The sequence below is a fragment of the Scyliorhinus torazame genome, chromosome 11 (genome assembly GCF_047496885.1).
Source record: "Scyliorhinus torazame isolate Kashiwa2021f chromosome 11, sScyTor2.1, whole genome shotgun sequence".
Taxonomy (NCBI): Eukaryota; Metazoa; Chordata; class Chondrichthyes; order Carcharhiniformes; family Scyliorhinidae; genus Scyliorhinus; species Scyliorhinus torazame.
Genome location: NC_092717.1, coordinates 178,842,810 through 178,863,796, shown reverse-complemented (window position 1 = coordinate 178,863,796; position 20,987 = coordinate 178,842,810). Strand labels below are relative to the sequence as shown.

Here is a 20,987-nt window from a genome sequence, read left to right as displayed (position 1 = left end):
ACGGCAAGTAACTCACCTTCCTGACCCCTGACCCCCGCCCCCCCCCCCCCCCCACCCCCACCCCAAAGCCTGTCCACCATCCACAAGACACATGTCAGGGGTGCAATGGAATACTCTCCATTTTCCTGGATGAGTGCAGTTCTAACAACACTCATGAAGTTCGACACCATCCAGGACAAAGCAGCCCACTTGATTGCTACCCCTTCCACAAACCCATGCTCCATCACTGACGAACAGTGGCAGCCGTGTGTACCATCTACAAGATGCACTGCAGTAACTCACCAAGTTTCCTTAGACAGCACCTTCCAAACCCATGACCACTACCATCTAGAAGGACAAGAGCAGCAGATATCTGGATACCCCAGAGGTTCCCCTCCAAGTCACTCACCACCCTGACTTGGAAATATATCGCCGTTCCTTCATGGTCGCTGGGGCAACATCCTGGATTCCTTCCCCAACAGCACGGTTGGTGTACCTACACCTCAAGGATTGCACCAGTTCAAGAAGGCCACTCACCACCACCTTCTGAAGGGCAACCAGGAATGGACAATAAACGCTGGCCTAACCAGCAATGCCCACATCCCACAAATGAATTTTTTAAAAAAACATTGCACACAATACTCCAGATGTGGCCTCACCAAAGTTCTATATAACTCCAACATGACCTCCATGTTTTTGTAATCAATGCCTCGATTGATAATGGCAAGTGTCCCATGTGCCTTTTTCACCACCCTATATATATATATATATATATATATATATATTTATTTATTTTTAAATTGTTTTTATTAAAGCTTTTTTCAAACAGAATTTTTACATAACCAATAACAGAAAAATAAACGATAAATATTTAACAAAACTAGGTGGCTGTTATCATTATACAAAAAGAAAACATACATTAAATAGACAGTTCCCCCTCCTGAGCCCCCCCCCCCCCCCCGATTGCTGCTGCTGCTGACATTTTACCGCTCCCCTAGAAAGTCAAGGAAAGGTTGCCACCGCCGGGAGAACCCCAGCAAGGACCCTCTCAAGGCAAACTTTATTCGCTCCAGGCTGAGGAATCCAGCCATGTCACTAACCCAGGTCTCCACGCTCGGGTGTTTCGAGTCCCTCCACATTAGCAAGATCCGTCTCCGGGCTACCAGGGAGGCAAAGGCCAGTCCCTCGGCCTCTTTCGCTTCCTGCACTCCCGGATCCTCTGACACCCCAAATATCGCTATTGTTGGACTCTGCTTCACCCACGTGTCCAAAATCCTGGACATAGCCCTCGCAAAGCCCTGCCAGAATTCTTTTGAGCGCCGGGCATGCCCAGAACATATGGACATGGTTCGTCGGACTCCCTGAACACCTCGCACACCTATCCTCCACCCCAAAGACTTGCTCATTCTCGCCATCGTCATGTGAGCCCGTGTACCACCTTAAACGGAATTAAGCTGACCCTGGCACATGATGAGGAAGAATTCACCCTGCCCAGGGCATGAACCCACAGGCCCTCATCTAGCTCCTCCTCCCACTTGCCCTTCAGTTCCTCCACTGAGGCTTCCTCCACCTCCTGCAGCTCCTGATATATGTCCGACACCTTCCCCTCTCCTACCCAGATGCCAGACACCACCCTGTCCTGTATCCTTCGAGGGAGTAGCAACGGAAATGTTCCCACCTGTTTTTTGAGAAAGTCGCAGACTTGGAGGTATCTGAAGGCATTTCCCCAGGGTAGGCTGAACTTCTCCTCCAGCGCCTTCAAGCTAGAGAAAGTCCCCTCTATAAACAGGTCTCCTATCCTCCTAATACCTGCCCAATGCCAGCCTTGAAACCCCCGTCTATCTTGCCCGGAGCAAATCTATGGTTGTTCTGTATCAGGGTCCAAAGTGAGGCCCCCTCCTCCTTCCTGTGCCTCCTCCACTGACCCCAGACCCTCAGTGCCGCCGTCACCACTGGGCTGGTGGTGTCTCATGCCGGCGAGAACGGCAGCGGTGCCGTTACCAGTGCCCCTAGGCTTGTGCCTTTGCATGACGCCGCATCTAGCCGCCCCCTGCTCCATTACCCATTTCCTAATCATGGCCACATTAGCCGCCCAATAGTAGCTACAGAAGTTCAGCAGTGCCTACCCTCCCCCCCGGCCGTGCTCCAAAAACAGTCTTTTAACTCGCGGGGTCTTGTTTGCCCACACAAATCCCGTGATAATCCTGTTCACCCGCTTGAAGAAGGATTTGGGGGTGAAGATGGGAAGGCACTGGAAAACGAACAGGAATCTGGGGAGAACCGTCATCTTCACAGTCTGCACCCTTCCCGCCAGGGAAAGCGGGAGCATGTCCCACCTTTTAAAGTCTCCCTCCAACTGCTCTACAAGCCAAGATAGATAGATTGAGCCTGTGTAGGGCATCCCAGTTCTTAGCCACCTGTATACCTAGGTAACGAAAGCTTCTCTCCACCATCTTGAGCGGGAGATCCCCCAGTCTCTCCTCCTGACCCCTAGCGTGGATTACAAACAGCTCACTTTTCCCCACGTTCAACTTGTACCCCGAGAAGCTCCCAAAGTCCCTTTGGATCCGCATGACCTCCCCCATCCCCTCTAGCGGGTCCGAAATATACAATAGCAGGCCGACCGCGTAGAGGGAAACCCGGTGCTCCTCCCCCCGAACCAGCCCCCTCCAGTTCCTTGAAGTCCTCAGCGCTATGGCCAACAGCTCAATTGCCAGGGCAAATTGCCAGGGGTGCCTTGTCCCTCGGTGCAGCCTAAAATACTCCGACCGTAGCCGGTTCGTGGACACACTTGCTACGGGGGCCTGATACAGTAGTTTGACCCACCCTATGAATCCCTCACCAAATCCAAACCTACCTAACACTTCCCACAGGTACTCCATTCCACCCGGTCAAAGGCTTTCTCTGCATCCATTGCAGCCACTACTTCTGCGTCCCCTCCTTCTGAGGGCATCATGATAATGTTTAGGAGCCTCCTCACATGTGTGTCCAATTGCCTGCCCTTGACGAAACCCATCTGATCCTCATCAATCACTCCCGGGACACAGTCCTCTATTCTGGTAGCCAGAATTTTTGCCAACAGTTTGGCATTAACATTCAGGAGCGATATCGGCCTGTCGGACCCACATTGAAGTGGATCCTTCTCCCTCTTCAAAATGAGCGAGATCAATGCCTGCGACATCATCGGGGGGAGGGTTCCTCTCTCCTTTGTCTCGTTAAGGGTTCTTAGCAGGAGTGGGCTCAGTAGCTCCAAGAATTTCTTATAAAATTCTACAGGGAAGCTGTCAGGACTCGGGGCCTTGCCCGACTGCATACTTGCTAGGCCCTTAACTACCTCCTCCAACTCAATCGAGGCCCCCAGACTCTCCACCAGATCTTCGTCCACCCTTGGGAACCTCAATTGATCCATAAATTGCTTCATCCCTTCCCCTCCCCTCGGGGATTCAGACTTGTACAGTTTACAATAAAACTCCTTGAAGACTTCATTGATCTTCTCTGGGCTCAAGACCGTATTACCTTCCTTATCCCTCACTCCCCCGATCTCCCTGGCTGCCTCTCTCCTGCGAAGTTGGGTGCGCCAGCATCCTACTTGCTTTCTCCCCATACTCGTAGACTGCCCCTTTCACCTTCCTCAGCTGTGACTCCGCCTTCCCAGTGGTCAACAAATCGAACTCCGCCTGTAATCTCCGGCATTCCTTCAGCAGCCCCTCCTCGGGGTCTCCGCGTACTGCCTATCTACTCCAAGTATCTCTCCCACCAGCCTCTCCCTCTCCGCGCTCTCTCTCTGTGGGACCCAACAGAAAATAACTCCCCTCTGATAACCGCCTTCATAGCCTCCCCTTCATAGCCTCCCAAACTGTTGTTGCGGTTACCTCCCCCGTGTCATTTGTTATCACACAGTTTTGGATGCTCCTCCTTATCCGCCCACATACCGCTTCATCCGCTAGCGGCCCCACATCCAGTCTCCAGAGAGGGCGCTGCCCTCGCTCTGCCCCCAGTCGCAAGACCACCCAGTGCGGGGCATTGTCCGAGACCGCAATGGCCGAATACTCGATCCCCTTCACCCTCGGGATTAATGCCCTGCTCAACACAAAAAAAGTCAATCCGCGAGTAGACTTTGTGGACGTGGGAGAAAAAGGAGAACTCCTTCGCCCTTGGTCGTGCAAATCTCCATGGGTCCACGCCCCCCCCATCTGATCCATTAACTCCCACAGGGCTTTGGGCACCGTCAATTTCTTTCCTGACCTGGACTTAGACCGGTCCAGTGCAGAATCCAGAACAGTGTTAAAGTGCCCCCCCCCCCCCAATGATCAAGTTACTTGAGTCCAAGTCCGGGATTGTACCCAACATACGCCTCATGAATTCCACGTCATCCCAGTTCGGGGCATAAACGTTCACCACCACCACCCGGGCCCCCTGCAGCTTGCCACTCACCATTACGTACCTGCCCCCCCTTGTCCGCCACAATACTCCCTGCCTCGAATGCCACCCGTTTACTAACCAGAATTGCCACCCCTCTGGTCTTTGAGTCTAGCCCCAAATGGAACACCTGGCCCACCCATTCCCTCCTTAACCTCGTGTGGTCAGCGAGTTTTAAGTACGTCTCCTGTAGCATGGCCACGTCCGCTGTTAATCCCTTTAAATGCAAGCACATGCGGGCCCTCTTGACCGGCCCGTTCAGACCCCTCACATTCCACGTGATCAGCCTGGACGGGGGGGGGGGGGGGGGGGGGGGGGGGGGGTTGACCCCCCCCCTCCCCGCCGACTAGCCATCTCCCTTTCTCGGCCAGCCACCTGCCCGCGCTCCCCGCTCGCTCCAGCCTTCCCGCCGGAGGCCTCCCCACCCGACTCTCCATCCGTCCCCAACAGTTGGCTCCCCTTCAGTCAACAAAGCAGCACCCCTTCCACCCCCCCAAGCCAAGCCAAGCCCCCGCTTAGCACTGATTTCCCCCTCATTACGCTTCCGTAAGTCAGCTGACCCCGGCCACTCCCGCCTCTATCTCCAAACTTACTATTGTCTCCTCCTTCGGGCCCCCAACCCCCCCTCCCCCACAGGGTAAGAGGGCAAGAGCCATCCAGATTCTTCCCGTGCAATGAAAAACACAACCCGGGCGTTACCCCGCCCCGAGAGAAACACAAAAAAAAAGGGACAAAACCCAGAAAAAGAAAAGCGAACAACTTAAATTCTACTACCAATCTTACATCAGGCCAACAACCGGTTACATATCCCCGCCAGAGCGTTTCACCCACGTGCAGCTGCCCCTTAGTTCGAGTCCAGCTTTTCATGCTTAATAAATGTCCACGCCTCGTCCGGCGTATCAAAGAAATGATGCCTGTCCTGGTGCGTTACCCAAAGTCTCGCTGGATGCAGGAGCCCGAACTTCACCCCTTTGCTGTGGAGGACTGCCTTAGCCCGGTTGAATCCCGCATGCCTCTTAGCCAGTTCAGCTTCCAAGTCCTGGTATATGCGAATCTCGCCGTTCTCCCACTTACTGCTTCACTCCGTCTTTGCCCAACGCAAGACAAGCTCCCTGTCTATGAAGTGGTGGAACCTTATCACCATCGCCCTCGGTGGTTCGCTCGCCCTATTCTTCCTCACGAGGACTCTATGCGCCCCGTCCAGTTCCACGGGGAAGGCCCCCGCGCCCATCAGCGTCCCCAGCATTGTAGTCACATACGTGCTCGCATCCGCTCCCTCCGCACCTTCAGGGAGGCCCAGAATCCACAGGTTGTTACTCCTAGATCTATATTCGAGGTCATCCAGTCTCTCCTGCCATCTCTTGTGCAGGGCCTCGTGCGCCTCCACTCTGACCGCCAGGCCCAGGATCTCATCCTCATTATCAGATACCTTCCTCTCCACTTCTTTAAAATCGCCTTCTCCTGCACCTTCTGAGTCTCCACCATCTTTTCCATGGAGGCCTTCATAGGGGCCAGCATCTCCGTCTTCAGTTCTGCGAAGCAGCTTCTCAGAAACTCTTGCTGCTCTCCTTCGACCACTGGGCCCACACTGCTTGGTCCGCGCCGGCCGCCATTTTGTCCTCCCCGACATGCTCCGCTCGCTTCCCCGCAATCGCTCTTTTAACGGTCCCGTTCCTGGTTCCCTCCATACAGCAGTGGGGGGGGGGGGGGGGGGGGGGGGGGGAAGAACCTCTCCAGCGTCCTTTGCCACGCCGGGAATCAAAGTGCCGTTGCCGCTCCGTTTCAAGGCCTGAAACTCCGATGCCGGCGGGAGCTGCCGTGTGCGCGACCTATTCGGACATGGCCGCTACCGGAAGTCCTTTTCACCACCCTATTTACCTACCCTCCCACCTTCAAAGCTTTATGAACAAACACGCCAAGGTCCCTTTGTTCCTTGGAACTTCCCAGTGTTATGCCATTCATTGAATACTTCAGTGTCAAATTTCTCTTTCCAAAGTGCATCACATCACACTTTTCAGGGTTAAATTCCATCTGACACTTACCTTCCCATTTGACCATCCAGTCTATATCTTCTTGTAACCCAAGGCACTCAACCTCAGTGTTACCCACCTGGCAAATCTTTGCGTCATCCTCAAACGTTCTGATCCTACCCCCCCCCCCCCCCAACAGTTATCTGTCATTTATATAAATGGCAAATACACAGATCTCTGTGGTACGCCACTGGACACGGGCTTCCAGTCACTAAAGCAGCCAGATGCCATCTCCCTCGGTCTCCTAAAACTAAGCCAATTTTGAATCCACCTCATCACGTTACCCTGTATTCCATGTGCCTTTGCCTTCTTTATAAGTCTCCCATGTGGGACCTTGTCAAAGGCTTTGCTGAAATCCATATAAACTGCATCAGCCACACTATCATCGTCTACACATTTGTTCATCTCCTAAAAAAATTCTAACAAATTTATTACGCATGAACTCCCTCTGACAAAGCCATGCTGACCATCCCTGATCAAACCTGGTCTCTTCAAGTGGCAATATTCTCTACTTCAGAATTTTCTCCAATTGTTGCCCCTACCACTGACGCAAGACTCATTGGTCTGTAGTTCCCTGGCTCATTTCTACAACCCTTCTTAAATAGTGGAATACATTAGCTGTTCTCCAGTCCTCTGGCATCTCCCTCCGTGGCCAGAGAGGAATGAAAAATTTGGGTCAGAGCCTCTGCAATCCCCTCCCTCGCCTCCCACAGCAGACTGGAGCACAATTCAACGGACTTGGAAATTTGTCCACTTTTAAGACGACCAACGCCTCCAATACTTTGTCACTCCCTGTGTCAATTTGCTCAAGAACCTCACAGTTCTTTGCCCAAGTTCCATACCTACATCCTCATTCTCTTGGGTGGCGACAGATGTGAAGTATTTTTGGTGATTTATGAGTTTATGACAGTACCTCTCTCGGTTTCATTGCCAAATTTAACTACCATTATCAAAGTCATTTACGCTCAGTCCCTTTGTCAAAGTCATTTATATAGATTGTAAATAGTTGAGGCCCTGGCACTGAATCCTGTGGCACTGCACTAGTTACAGCTTGCCAACCCAAACATGCAGCTTTTCTGATCCTGGGGATTGGCAACCTTTAGTTCTGATGGATTTCCCAACACCGTTTCTCTGGTGACAAGCTCCTTCTTAAGTAGCTTCCCTCTCTCTCACCTCTTGATTTTCAAGTATCTTTAGGTGGGGTTTCTATGTCTTCTACAGTGAATATAGACACAAAACACCTGTTCTGCCATTTCCTTGTTTTCCTTTATCAATTCCCAAGATTCATTTGCTAGAGGGCCAACATTAGCTTTAGTTACTATGGGGCAGCACGGTGGCACAGTGGTTAGCACTGTGCCAGGGACCTGGGTTCATTCCAGTCTTGGGACACTGTCTGTGTGGAGTTTGCACGGATTTCCTTCGGGTGCTCTGGTTTCCTCACACAGTACAAAGGCGTGTACGTTAGCTGGATTAGCCATGATAAATTGTCTCTCAGTATCCAGGGATGTACAGGTTAGGTTATGGGGATAGAATGCGGGTGGGGGCCTAGGTATGGTGCTCTTTCAGAGGGTCGGTGCAGACTCGATGGGCAGAATGGCCTTCTTCTGCACTATAGGAGTTCTTTGATTTTACCATTTAAATACTTGTAGAAACTCTTGCCATTTGTTTTTGTATTCCTAGCTTACATTCTCTCAATATCTCTATTATTTTTAGTAATTTTTTGGTAGTATTTAAAATCTATTCAATCTTGTGACCTGCCATTATTCATTGCAGATTTGTAGTGTTTCTTTTAATTTGATACAATCCCTCACCTTCTTATTTAGCCACGGATGGTGCATCTTTCTCAAAGAATCTCTTTCTCATAGCGATAAATCTATGTCGAGTTATTAAACATCTCTTTGATAAGTCTGCCACAACATCTGTACTGACACGCTTTTTAACATAATTTCCAAGTTTATATTAGCCAGCTCTACCCCAAACTTCGCCCCTTCAAACTGAATGGAACATTAAATTCTATCATTCTATAACTGCTGTTACCTGGAGGCTTCTTTGCCATGAGGTTATTAATTAAACTAGTCTCAATACACATTACCAGGCCTAGAACAGCCTGGTTGGCTCCAGAATGTAATGCTCCCAGAAATGTTCCTGAATATATTTAAGGAACTTGTTTTCACAGTTACACTGCCAATCTGATTCACTCAATCTACATGCAGATTGAAGTCACCCATGGTTATTGTGGACCTTTCTTGCATGCCCCATTTATTTTGTATACTTTGTCTTACAGTGCAAATACTGTTAATGGCCTATAAACCACTCCCACAAGTGACCTTACCTTTCCTATTTCTTATCTTTCCAAATGGTTAACTTGCAAGCATGTCTCTGTTATGGCTGTAGGTCATACACATTTATTTCTACGCTGCGTCTGCTGCCAATGGCAGTTCTGTTTTACTCTGTATCGTTATTGCATGTACTGGAGTGAACAGCGGCCAGGAGCAGCAATACTTATCAAACAGTTATTAAAGGCGGTGATTAAAAATGCCCCACCTTCTCAGAGCCGGTGGAGCAAGGGGAAGAATGGATCCGGGAATTGGGATAGGGAGGGAGAGGAGGCTTCTGATCCACCCGGTGACGGCACATTTCCGGATTGCAACCTCCATATCGTTCATTTACAGCTCCAACAGGTTGAACCATTTCCTGATCCTGAAGCCCCAGGGCTGCAAACGCAGGATGTGGAAGTTGTAATCCGGAACTGCAGCTGTCACCACATGGATCAGGAGCCTCCCCGCCATCCTCATCCCAATCCTTGCAAACTGCTGGGAGGTGGCGGCCTTGGCTGCCCACCTGACGGTGGGGGGGGGGGGGGGGGGGGGGGGCACAGACACTGGGTGAACAGCTTCAAAATCTGAATAAGATCCAACAGCACTGTGTCTCCTTCAAATTACTCCACTGACAGATATCTGTGGTCATCTTGCATTGGCAGTAAACACAGTATTATTTCTATCTGTGCTAACAGCTCATCTATTTTGTTACAAATGCTGCACATATTCAGATACAAAGTCTTTAACATGGTCTTTTTACTATTTTTGAAATCACTGGCCTTATCTATTGGTGCTCTAAAATTCTAACGCAAGCCTTCCCTTTCTGCCACACTCTGCTCACCATTATCGAGATTGACACTCTGCTCTATTACCTCATTGTTTCCCTGATTTATAGCACCTCCTCTTACATAATCCCTCCCTCCACTATTTAGTTTAAAGCCCTCTCAACCCCCCTAGTCATAACACTTGTCGCAACACTGGCCTTAGCACGGTTCAGGTGAAGACTGGTCTCTCAACGATACAGATCCCACTTTATTCAGTTCTGGTGCCAGTGCCCCATGCATCAAATCCCATTTCTCCCACACTAGTCCTGGAGTTACGTATTCATCTCTCTAACGCATTTACCCAGACAGAATAGTATACATATCTCGTGATTACACCAGAATTTTCAAATAGGCGTGGAAAGAGAGCAACTATAAATCCCTTCACAGCCTCAAGGTTCCCGAGGCTGGTCATTAAGTGGTTACTTTGTCCTCCCCAATCTCTCACTGAAAAGTAACTATTCCTGCAGCATGAAAAACAGTTTAAGTGAATAAATGGGATCTTGCCAACATTGCCTATATCTTGAGAACAAATTTAAAAACCTGTACCCCAAGAACAAATTTAAAAACCTGTACCCCAAGTACATGTTATTCCATTACTCAATTCTGACAGAAAAATTGGATTAATTGCCACAGATAATACAAGGTTGAAGATTAATACTTACTGCAGGTCAAGAAACAATAGCTTTAGCAGGAAATGCAGAGCCACATAATACTCTCCAGGAAATAGCTCTCAGTCTTTCACTATGTGTTTGGTGATCAACTGTAATGTTGCCAGGACAATGTCTATTGCTCCTGTAACTCACCTGTAAACTCAACAACTACTATAGCCCATACTGGATTTAACTTTCTTCACAAAACGTAGTATGAAATAGAGTGCGAGCAGTATTCAAAGAAGCAAAACTAAATAGGGGTTTCAGAAATACTGCACATTATTCCTTATGATACGTTCCCACCACTTACATTGTTTTTAAAAACTTGATTTTCTCTCTCTCTCTCTATTGAGATGTGGGTGTCATTGGCAAAGCCAGAACTTGTTGCTCATCTCTTTGAGATTTGTAAATTCAACTGTTTTTTCTAATTTTCTTTTTAAACCATGCCAGGTTTCACTCCAACCTCCGAGCATACACTTACAGTAGGAGACTAGATTGCAATCAGGAACAGGGGCCGGAACTTTCCGGCTGTTCATTCCGCTGGGATATTTTGATCTTGTCAATGGCACACCCCCGCTCGGGGTTTCCTGGCGATCAGGGGGCATTCAATGGGAAACCCCATTGAACCCTTCGGGAACCTTGAAACCAGAAGATCCCACTTCTAGCCAATGGCAGGCCACCTCCACTGCAGTGGATTGCACAGAAATATTGTCCAAGGACTTTGATTTTACCCTTCCCCCGCCTATTGTGTGTTACAATTGTGTTCAATAACTGCAGTCCTGGTTGAAACCAGATTAATCAACACATATTGGGACGTGAACCTAGATCATTTCTCAACATATTCTACCTATTCAATGCTCAATCTTTAGATTTAATTCTTGTGGAAATCAAAATAGTATAACATGTGCCAACTGTCTGCCAGCCATATGGTTTTGAATAAGAACAGAAAATTCACCGTCACTTTGTTCCTTAGTTTGACAGTATGAAAGATGTTAATATCTTGGGACTGCAAGGAGGCGCAGTAGATGGCACTGCTGCCTCAAGGCGCTGAGGACCCGGGTTCGATCCCGGCCCTGGGTCACTGTCCGTGTGGAGTTTGCACATTCTTCCAGTGTTTGCATGGGTCTCACCCCCACAACCCAAAGATGTGCACAGTAGGCAGATTGGCCATGCTAAATTACCCCTTACTTGGCAAAAAAAAGAATTGGGTACTTTAAATTTATTTAATAAAAAAGATGTTAATATCTTACTTGTATTCTGTACCCTTCCTTACACAAAATGACCGAGTTGAGATGTCAATCTGTAGAGTCGCTCCACACCAGCGTGTTCATTTTTTTTGAAAGAACACAGCATTGCTCGCAATTGCTTCAGAAGCTTATGGAGGTATTGCCATCTGTAATTTGGTTTGTCCAATTTTAATAATTTACATTTGCAGTTATGACTCTGTTAATGACGTACCTCAGTTAACTCCCAAGTGATGCTAATGGTCCAGCAGAGCCCATAGCTACGTATAAGTAACGCTTTCATAGCCCAGCCCCAGAAATGTCCAAATGCAAAGATGTCAAAATGGCTAAGAATCCTCTCCCACGTGATGACATGGCAGTTGACTGCATATTCCTATTAAAAACAAGACATTAAAAGTTTAATCTTTCAAGTTAATCCTGATAAAAGACTGACATAAATAATTGGCTTATCCAGCACTCTTCACATATCATTTTAAGATCAGGGAAGAACGTTTTTGTCGCAGTGAAGCAGCCCACTAGCTAAAGCAGGAACAGTTATATCAAACATGAATGACATAAAAGGAATGATTACTTTATCTAGATTTCGGTTTATGTGGTTTGAAATCAGTTAACCAACCAACATAATAACCAAGTTAGCAACATTGCTGAGCTATTGTTACACACAGGTATCCAAACTAAACTAAAATGTTTTCAAAAGAACAATCTTATTGAACACCACACCAACTTCCTAAGATAAAAGTTTCAGTCAGTGTCCACTTCAAATAAGAACATTCTTCTGGCATCAATTACACAATCTAACACCGCAGTTTTCAAATAAGCATTTTGTTAAAAGCCATCCAACGTTTATTCATCAGGACAAAGTTTTTTTCCCTCCCCTCATCATGGAGAATGTAAACTTTCAGAAAACATGTAATGTAATTGATGTGCAGGGCATCTAAGGGATAGGGCATCTCTTGACCTGATGTATGTATATACAGCATTGCAACTGCATGGGACAGACTGATCATTTCCTATATGCATATGTAAAATGAACCAAGTAAAATGAACCAAGCAACCACAGAGAAAGACAGGAGTTGAATACCAACTTTAGAACAATAGACTTTCATTGTTTTTTTCTAAGCCATACCCTGTCTCTCCAATCAGAACAAAAACAACATTCATACTTTGCCATAAAAACTTTCATGCTTGATTGAGCCAACAAAAAGTGACTGCTGCAAAAACCATTTGCTTTCCTCACATCAATAATGCAGCTTTAGCTTTTTCCCTAAAATGACAATGGTAAAGGTCGGGGAAGCTGATCCAAAATGGGAAGAAAACACAAATTTAAAATATTAGCTGTGGCCAAGTTGAACTTGAGGTCTACTTGCTGGGAATTAACTTACGGTACAACTAACCAGTAATCTTAACCAAGTATTTCCAGAAAATTACTCTTTTGAAGGTTACTTATTTACAACAGAATAAGTAGGCCTCTAATTCCAAACTGTGCAAAATCCTTCTAGGCTTCTTATTAATAATGTCAAGATTTGCATATTAGATTTACAAACTTGACTTTTAATCTATTCATAGGAATGTGGACGTTGTTGGCTCGGCCTTCATTATTGCCTATCCTGACTGCCCTTGAGAAGGTGGGTGGTGAGCTGTCTTCTTGAACCGCTGCAATCCATGCAGTGTAAGTTATAAACCATTAAAGAATAATTAAGATGAACTATTTAAAATGGTTTAGCTTGCAATAATTGTTTTTAAAATTTAGAGTTCCCAATTTTTTATCTTTTTCTAATTTTAGGGGCAATTTAGCATTGCCAATCCACCTAACCTGCACATGTTTGGGTTGTAGGGGTTAAACCCACGCAGACATGGGGAGACTGTGCAAACTCCACACAGACAGTGACCCAGGGCCGGGAGTCTAAACCGGGTCCTCATCGCCGCAGTCCCAGTGCTAACCACTGCGCCACATGCCGTTGCTAGCTTGCAATAATTAACAATACTTGTAATTGTGATTACAAGTTTGAACTGGGTGTTACCATTTGTGTATCTCAGGCCATAACTGCACACCAATGTTCACTTATTAAACTGAGTTAAACAACTCCAGAAGATTTATTTTGCATAGGGCCGATTTGTCATTGATTTGATTTCCTGCAAAACAACATCATCAACTCTACTCGCCCATGAAGTAATATCATGACCACTTGAGAATTGAGCTTCGGATCAACTGAAACTATAAAACATGTGATGTTTACAAAAATAAGACAAGTCAAGACATTTCAGTGAAATTGAAGACAAATAACATCACGAATGTTCAAAATACAGTTGGATACTGTAAATAGGTGCATTATGAATTTAAATGGGGCAATGGTTTGAATGCATTCTAGACTTGTCTCCATATCTTAAAGACAATAAGGAACAACCAATAGAATGAAAACAAAAGTTCCAGGCTTTTAATCTTCATGAAAGTATTGCCACAACACAGACAATGTGATACTCTAGCGATATTAATGCTGTACATACCATCACATCTGCTTCACGAGTGGCATAACGTAGATTAGGGTCCAGCCAATACATAACAGATTTCACTTGTTCAAAATTCAGGAACAGCAGAAACACCAAAAAAAGGAAATACAGCACGCTGAGGCCTGGAGTATTACATAAAATAAAGCAAAAGGCATGGTAAACATTACATTGGCCAAGCTTCAGGGGAGATCATCACGTTGATTTGTGCACTGAACTTTTAGTAAATGCAATTAATGGGCCCTCTTATCTACCAAAGAACAAAATAGTTTAGTGAAAGGAAACGTTTCTGGATTTTCATGAAAAAAAACTGTCAATAGGGGAATTTTGAGCTATTTAATGACCACATAACTTTTTTTTTTAAATTTGTTCTTGGGATGTGGGCGTTGCTGGCTGGCCAGCATTTGTTGCCCATCCGTAAGTGCCCTTGATCTTGCCCATCGCCAAGTTCCCTTGAACGAAGTGGTTTGCTGGGCCACATCAACAGGGAAGTTAAGAGTCAACTACACTGCTGTGGATCTGGAGTCACATGTAGGCCAGACCAGGTAAGAATGGCAGAGTTCCTTCCCTGAAGGACATGAGTGAACCAGATGGGTTTTTATGACAATCGGCAATGGTTTTATGGTCAACATTAGACTTTTAATCCTTGATTTTTATTGAATTCAAATTTCACTATCTGCTGTGGTGGGATTCGAACCCTGGGCCCCACAGCATTACCCTGGGTCTCTGGATTACTCGCCCAGTGGCAATACAACAACGCCACGGACTCCCCACCAATATTTTTTTAATTACAAAAAGACTATTGCAAATTTTCTAACAAGCAATAGCTCAGAAGTAGAATTAAGTTTCACAATTGGAATCACCCGGTTTGCAGATGAGATGTACATTTGGGACATTTTGCCCAATATTTTCACATGACATGGCCATTCAAAGTTGTTTTCAGCTGCAGGTTACAGGACAGATTGATGCAAAAATTGGATAGACATCGGTACTCATCAGTGGAGAGGCCAAGAACCAAGCATGACACCAACAGTATGTGTGCCATAAGAAATCATTTTGCTTAAAGACGGAGATGTTAAATAATGCTCTTTAGGCTTGCTCAGATTGATATAAAGGTTTGCATGGTGTTATTTAAAGAGGAGTGGCAAAGTTTTCAGAGTACCTTTGACAAAATTCCTCCCTCACCTGAAGCCATCAAAATTATGATCTGGTCATTTACTTCATACTATTTATGGAACCTTGCTAGCTACATGTAAATTTGTTGTGCAATAAAACCTAGATCTTTGAATCATCTGCCAATATATACCTATGTGACTTAGAGTCTCATTTACACTCGAGTGACGTGCTTTGGGATGTTTTATTATGTTAAAGGCACTGTGTAAATACAAGTTGTTCTAAATGCTTTGGAATTCAAAGTTCTGAGGGCTTTCGTCAAGGTAAAACTATTTTCCACCAATCAGTAAGTTGGTAACTCAAGGGCATCAACTGAAATTCACTGCCAGAATACAAAGGGATTACTTGGGGAACACTTTTAAGCAGAGAACTGATATAACACAGAATAACCAAGCAGAATCCAAAATCTATTTTTTTTTTTTTAAAAAGGGAAGGGCATTAGTATTTTACAAAGCAGAACTTTAATGGGGAAAGAACGGGAGTTGGGGTGGAACTAATCAGGTAGTTCTTGAGAGCCAGTTCAAGTACGATGACCAAATGGAGGTCCTTTTTGCACAAAATAATTCTACAATAGTAACTACACTTCAATCACACTTCTATGAAGCACTTTAGCACATCCTGAGGATGTGAAATGCACAGCATAAATATATATTTTTTTATATTTAGAAACATTCTGATTGCAGCTTTGAAGCCAGACAAAACAGTGATGCCTTTTGTCAAAATGTCTTGGTCTTCATTGCAATGTTGTTAGATGGACCAAGTTAAAAGCTATTGTAATTATAAGCAGTTTGTCAGTTTAATTACTGTCAGACAATGAAGCATTTGTCTAGTCTAGTGCACATTGATTAACTGAGAAATGTACATCCTTGCCTCCTGGCCAACAATCAGGTGGAACCAATGCCAGGCTGATTTTCATTCGTTGAAATTACAAGATGGTACTTGGTAACTCTTTTTTGTGTTTAAGGACACGCAATAAAATGATTCAACTCACGTTGAATTGAATCAAAACACTTGCATGTAAGATCACACCAAAAAAGCTCATCACAGCGAACGAAACCCTTCAGCTCATTGGATAATCTCTCCTAATGCCAATGGGGGGGGGGGGGGATGAATAGCCCAATCGGGATCTGCACACTCTGCCACAGGTTTAGCAGATGATGTTTGATGAGGCGGGTGGGGGAGACCAGCACAGGCATGTTGGACTGAACAGTGCACTGTGCTGTATGATGCCACAATACTGGAATTTAGATTAAAGGCCTGTAATGGAGCTTAGTTTCTAGAACAACAACTTTCTAATTCAGGTGAGGCACCAATCAATCAGATCCAACTTTTGCTACAGACATTCACAATTTATTCATGGGGAAAATCAAACCAGCAACCTATGGCTAGTCATTCAGATTATCATAGAATTTACAGTGCAGAAGGATCGAGTCAGCCCATCGAGTCTGCACCGGCTCTTGGAAACAGCACCCTACCCAAGGTCAACACCTCCACCCTATCCCCATAACCAAGTAACCCCACCCAACATTAAGGGCAATTTTGGACACTAAGGGCAATTTATCATGGCCAATCCACCTAACCTGCACATCTTTGGACTGTGGGAGGAAACCCGAGCACCCGGAGAAAACCCACGCACACACGGGGAAGACGTGCAGACTCCGCACAGATAGCGACCCAAGCCAGTATCGAACATGGGACCCTGGAGCTGTGAAGCAATTGCGCTATCCACAATGCTACTGTGCTTCCATTCTACTTGCCAACTTTTCAAAAGCAATCACCCAATACTTTTCAGCCAAAATACTAATCCAATTGCTGGAGGAAAGAAATCCAAGTCCCAAATATCAGGAAAAACTTCAACAAATGCATAGTTTAGAATAAACAGGCTTTTGAGCTCACCAAAAACCATCCTCCATATTGCTGGATGTGGTCGGGTGAAAGGACCTGTAAAATTGAAATAAAAATCCTTAAACAATGTATCTTTAGATAAATAAATTGTTTCAGAATATGTAAAATAATATGCAAGAATTGTGATAAATCGCAATTCTCGCTAGTAACAAACAACTTACCATTAGGAAATGCTAAAACACTTACAATTAGAAAGAAGAACACCACAGAAAGAACGCCCTTCCATATATTATCTTCCGGACTTGTATCATCCCTAGATTTTAAAACAAAGGTAACATGTTGGGGATTTTTATTACAGGATTTAAGTCCAATCGAAAGCATTTGGGAAACGCATGAGTTTATTAGACACAAATTTTTACGGAGCAATAAAATTTCACAATCCACCCGCACTGATATGCGAGACAAAGTGGAAGGAGGTTTATTCAGAAGGAAAAATCGACTTAGAATCGAAACCGGGCAAGGAAGTTTACAAAAGTGATACGTTATAGCATAGGCCTAGCAGCAGAATCTCTGGAAAGCCAGCCTGGTACTCATGCCCTGATGTGAAAAGAGAGCAGCTGATTGAGAGAGAGAGAGAGAGAGAGAGCAGGCAAGGGGAGAGCTGGGCGCAGCCAGCTACCTGGTAAAGGCGAAATACATGACACTGATGATAGTGAAAGTGAGCAGAGTGATGGTGTGAGGCTTGTAGAAGAAGTCTATGGTGATATCCTCCACTTGCTGCTCGTTGATCATGCGGAAATGCAGTTTATAATTCACATCGTTCTTGCTGATTGTCCGACTGCCTATTCCGGACACCATGGCTGCAGCGCTCCACCCGACAAGTAGCGGCAGCCAGCAAGCGCCCAGAGAGAGACAGAACACTCCAACGTCAACCAGTCTGAGACAGACAGAGGGGGGGAATAACTAACCCTCAAATACAAAACCACCTCCTCCGGGCAACACTGGCAGGACATTGATCAGAGACACAACACCTAATCTTTTACATATAAGGTGGGATATTTTGAAATTGGGAGATGTTGTCCATTAATCGAAAAGAAAGATGTGTGAATAGCACTCCCTTGTTGTTGGTGGTGGACTATTCCATTCAGGCAGCAGCTACATTTTAGAACGTCCTTGGAGCACGTGGGGAGGGGGAGTATCGACAGAGAAAAAAGACAGCTGATAGAGAGAGGAATAGCTGAGAGAGAAATAGAGAGATAAATAGCTGACACAGAGAAAAATAGCTGATAGAGGGAGAGAGAGATACCTGATAGATGAGAAAAATAACTGACAACAAGAAGGAGAGAAATACTTTCCCAACCCAGCCTTGAGTCTGTCAGGAGAGGGGGGAAACAGGTAAGCAAGAGAAATAGCGAATACACTGAGTGAGAGTAAGCTGAGAGATATGTTGGAATCCTATCTACAATCTGCCAGGTGAGAGAAACAGCTGAGAGAGGAATGGGGGTGGGGGGCTGCCCCTGCCCCTGCCCCTGCCCCGGCTGCTCTGATCAGCAGAGTGAAGGTGCTGATGGATAAACCCTCCCCAGCCCAGTATCCTCTGATCAGCAGAGTGAATGAGCTGATGGATAGAGGGGTAAACCCTCCCCAGCCCAGTCTGCTCTGATCAGCAGAGTGAGTGAAGGAGCTGATGGATAGAGGGGTAAACCCTCCCCAGCCAAGTCTGCTCTGATCAGCAGAGTGAAGGAGCTGATGGATAGAGGGGTAAACCCTCCCCAGCCAAGTCTGCTCTGATCAGCAGAGTGAGTGAAGGAGCTGATGGATAGAGGGGTAAACCCTCCCCAGCCCAGTCTGCTCTGATCAGCAGAGTGAAGGAGCTGATGGATAGAGGGGTAAACCCTCCCCAGCCCAGTCTGCTCTGATCAGCAGAGTGAGTGAAGGAGCTGATGGATAGAGGGGTAAACACTCCCCAGCCAAGTCTGCTCTGATCAGCAGAGTGAGTGAAGGAGCTGATGGATAGAGGGGTAAACCCTCCCCAGCCCAGTCTGCTCTGATCAGCAGAGTGAGTGAAGGAGCTGATGGATAGAGGGGTAAACCCTCCCCAGCCCAGTCTGCTCTGATCAGCAGAGTGAGTGAAGGAGCTGATGGATAGAGGGGTAAACCCTCCCCAGCCCAGTCTGCTCTGATCAGCAGAGTGAGTGAAGGAGCTGATGGATAGAGGGGTAAACCCTCCCCAGCCAAGTCTGCTGTGATCAGCAGAGTGAAGGAGCTGATGGATAGAGGGGTAAACCCTCCCCAGCCAAGTCTGCTCTGATCAGCAGAGTGAGTGAAGGAGCTGATGGATAGAGGGGTAAACCCTCCCCAGCCAAGACTGCTCTGATCAGCAGAGTGAAGGAACTGATGGATAGAGGGGTAAACCCTCCCCAGCCAAGTCTGCTCTGATCAGCAGAGTGAAGAAGCTGATGGATAGAGGGGTAAACCCTCCCCAGCCAAGTCTGCTCTGATCAGCAGAGTGAGTGAAGGAGCTGACGGATAGAGTGGTAAACCCTCCCCAGCCAAGTCTGCTCTGATCAGCAGAGTGAAGGAGCTGATGGATAGAGGGGTAAAACCTCCCCAGCCAAGACTGCTCTGATCAGCAGAGTGAAGGAGCTGATGGATAGAGGGGTAAACCCTCCCCAGCCAAGTCTGCTCTGATCAGCAGAGTGAGTGAAGGAGCTGATGGATAGAGGGGTAAACCCTCCCCAGCCCAGTCTGCTCTGATCAGCAGAGTGAGTGAAGGAGCTGATGGATAGAGGGGTAAACCCTCCCCAGCGAAGACTGCTCTGATCAGCAGAGTGAAGGAGCTGATGGATAGAGGGGTAAACCCTCCCCAGCCAAGTCTGCTCTGATCAGCAGAGTGAGTGAAGGAGCTGATGGATAGAGGGGTAAACCCTCCCCAGCCCAGTCTGCTCTGATCAGCAGATTGAGTGAAGGAGCTGATGGATAGAGGGGTAAAACCTCCCCAGCCAAGACTGCTCTGATCAGCAGAGTGAAGGAGCTGATGGATAGAGGGGTAAACCCTCCCCAGCGAAGACTGCTCTGATCAGCAGAGTGAAGGAGCTGATGGATAAAGGGGTAAACCCTCCCCAGCCAAGTCTGCTCTGATCAGCAGAGTGAGTGAAGGAGCTGATGGATAGAGGGGTAAACCCTCCCCAGCCCAGTCTGCTCTGATCAGCAGAGTGAAGGAGCTGATGGATAGAGGGGTAACCCTTCCCCAGCCAAGTCTGCTCTGATCAGCAGAGTGAGTGAAGGAGCTGATGGATAGAGGGGTAAACCCTCCCCAGCCAAGTCTGCTGTGATCAGCAGAGTGAAGGAGCTGATGGATAGAGGGGTAAACCCTCCCCAGCCAAGTCTGCTCTGATCAGCAGAGTGAGTGAAGGAGCTGATGGATAGAGGGGTAAACCCTCCCCAGCCAAGACTGCTCTGATCAGCAGAGTGAAGGAACTGATGGATAGAGGGGTAAACCCTCCCCAGCCAAGTCTGCTCTGATCAGCAGAGTGAAGAAGCTGATGGATAGAGGGGTAAACCCTCCCCAGCCAAGTCTGCTCTGATCAGCAGAGTGAGTGAAGGATTGACGGATAGAGGGGTAAACCCTCCCCAGCCAAGTCTGCTCTGATCAGCAGAGTGAAGGAGCTGATGGATAGAGGGGTAAAACCTCCCCAGCCAAGACTGCTCTGATCAGCAGAGTGAAGGAGCTGATGGATAGAGGGGTAAACCCTCCCCAGCCAAGTCTGCTCTGATCAGCAGAGTGAGTGAAGGAGCTGATGGATAGAGGGGTAAACCCTCCCCAGCCCAGTCTGCTCTGATCAGCAGAGTGAGTGAAGGAGCTGATGGATAGAGGGGTAAACCCTCCCCAGCGAAGACTGCTCTGATCAGCAGAGTGAAGGAGCTGATGGATAGAGGGGTAAACCCTCCCCAGCCAAGTCTGCTCTGATCAGCAGAGTGAGTGAAGGAGCTGATGGAT

The 20,987-nt window shown here is 46.8% G+C and overlaps 2 protein-coding genes across 6 annotated transcripts in view; one reads left to right on the top strand and one right to left on the bottom strand.

The window, feature by feature from the left end:
• LOC140385682 (phosphatidylserine synthase 1-like) overlaps window positions 1-17,900 on the bottom strand; it is a 68,346-nt gene extending 50,446 nt beyond the window's left edge. For 3 of the 5 annotated variants that reach the window (XR_011933417.1, XR_011933418.1, XM_072468085.1), the window contains exons 1-5: window positions 17,667-17,900; window positions 17,209-17,300; window positions 17,039-17,083; window positions 13,970-14,094; window positions 11,679-11,837 (exon numbers count right to left, since the gene is read on the bottom strand). Coding sequence is in view for 3 of the 5 variants with exons in the window: in XM_072468085.1 (XP_072324186.1) it covers window positions 11,679-11,837; window positions 13,970-14,094; window positions 17,039-17,083; window positions 17,209-17,300; window positions 17,667-17,845 (600 nt within the window). In the remaining 2 variants the exon portion in view is untranslated. The remainder of the gene's footprint in view (window positions 1-11,678; window positions 11,838-13,969; window positions 14,095-17,038; window positions 17,084-17,208; window positions 17,301-17,666) is intronic. The other 2 variants (XM_072468084.1, XM_072468086.1) reach the window with 2 other exon arrangements.
• Window positions 17,901-18,242: 342 nt separating this feature from the next.
• mterf3 (mitochondrial transcription termination factor 3) overlaps window positions 18,243-20,987 on the top strand; it is a 28,094-nt gene continuing 25,349 nt past the window's right edge. Inside the window, exon 1 of the mRNA XM_072468094.1 lies at window positions 18,243-18,382. The gene's annotated coding sequence lies outside the window, so the exon portion shown is untranslated. The remainder of the gene's footprint in view (window positions 18,383-20,987) is intronic.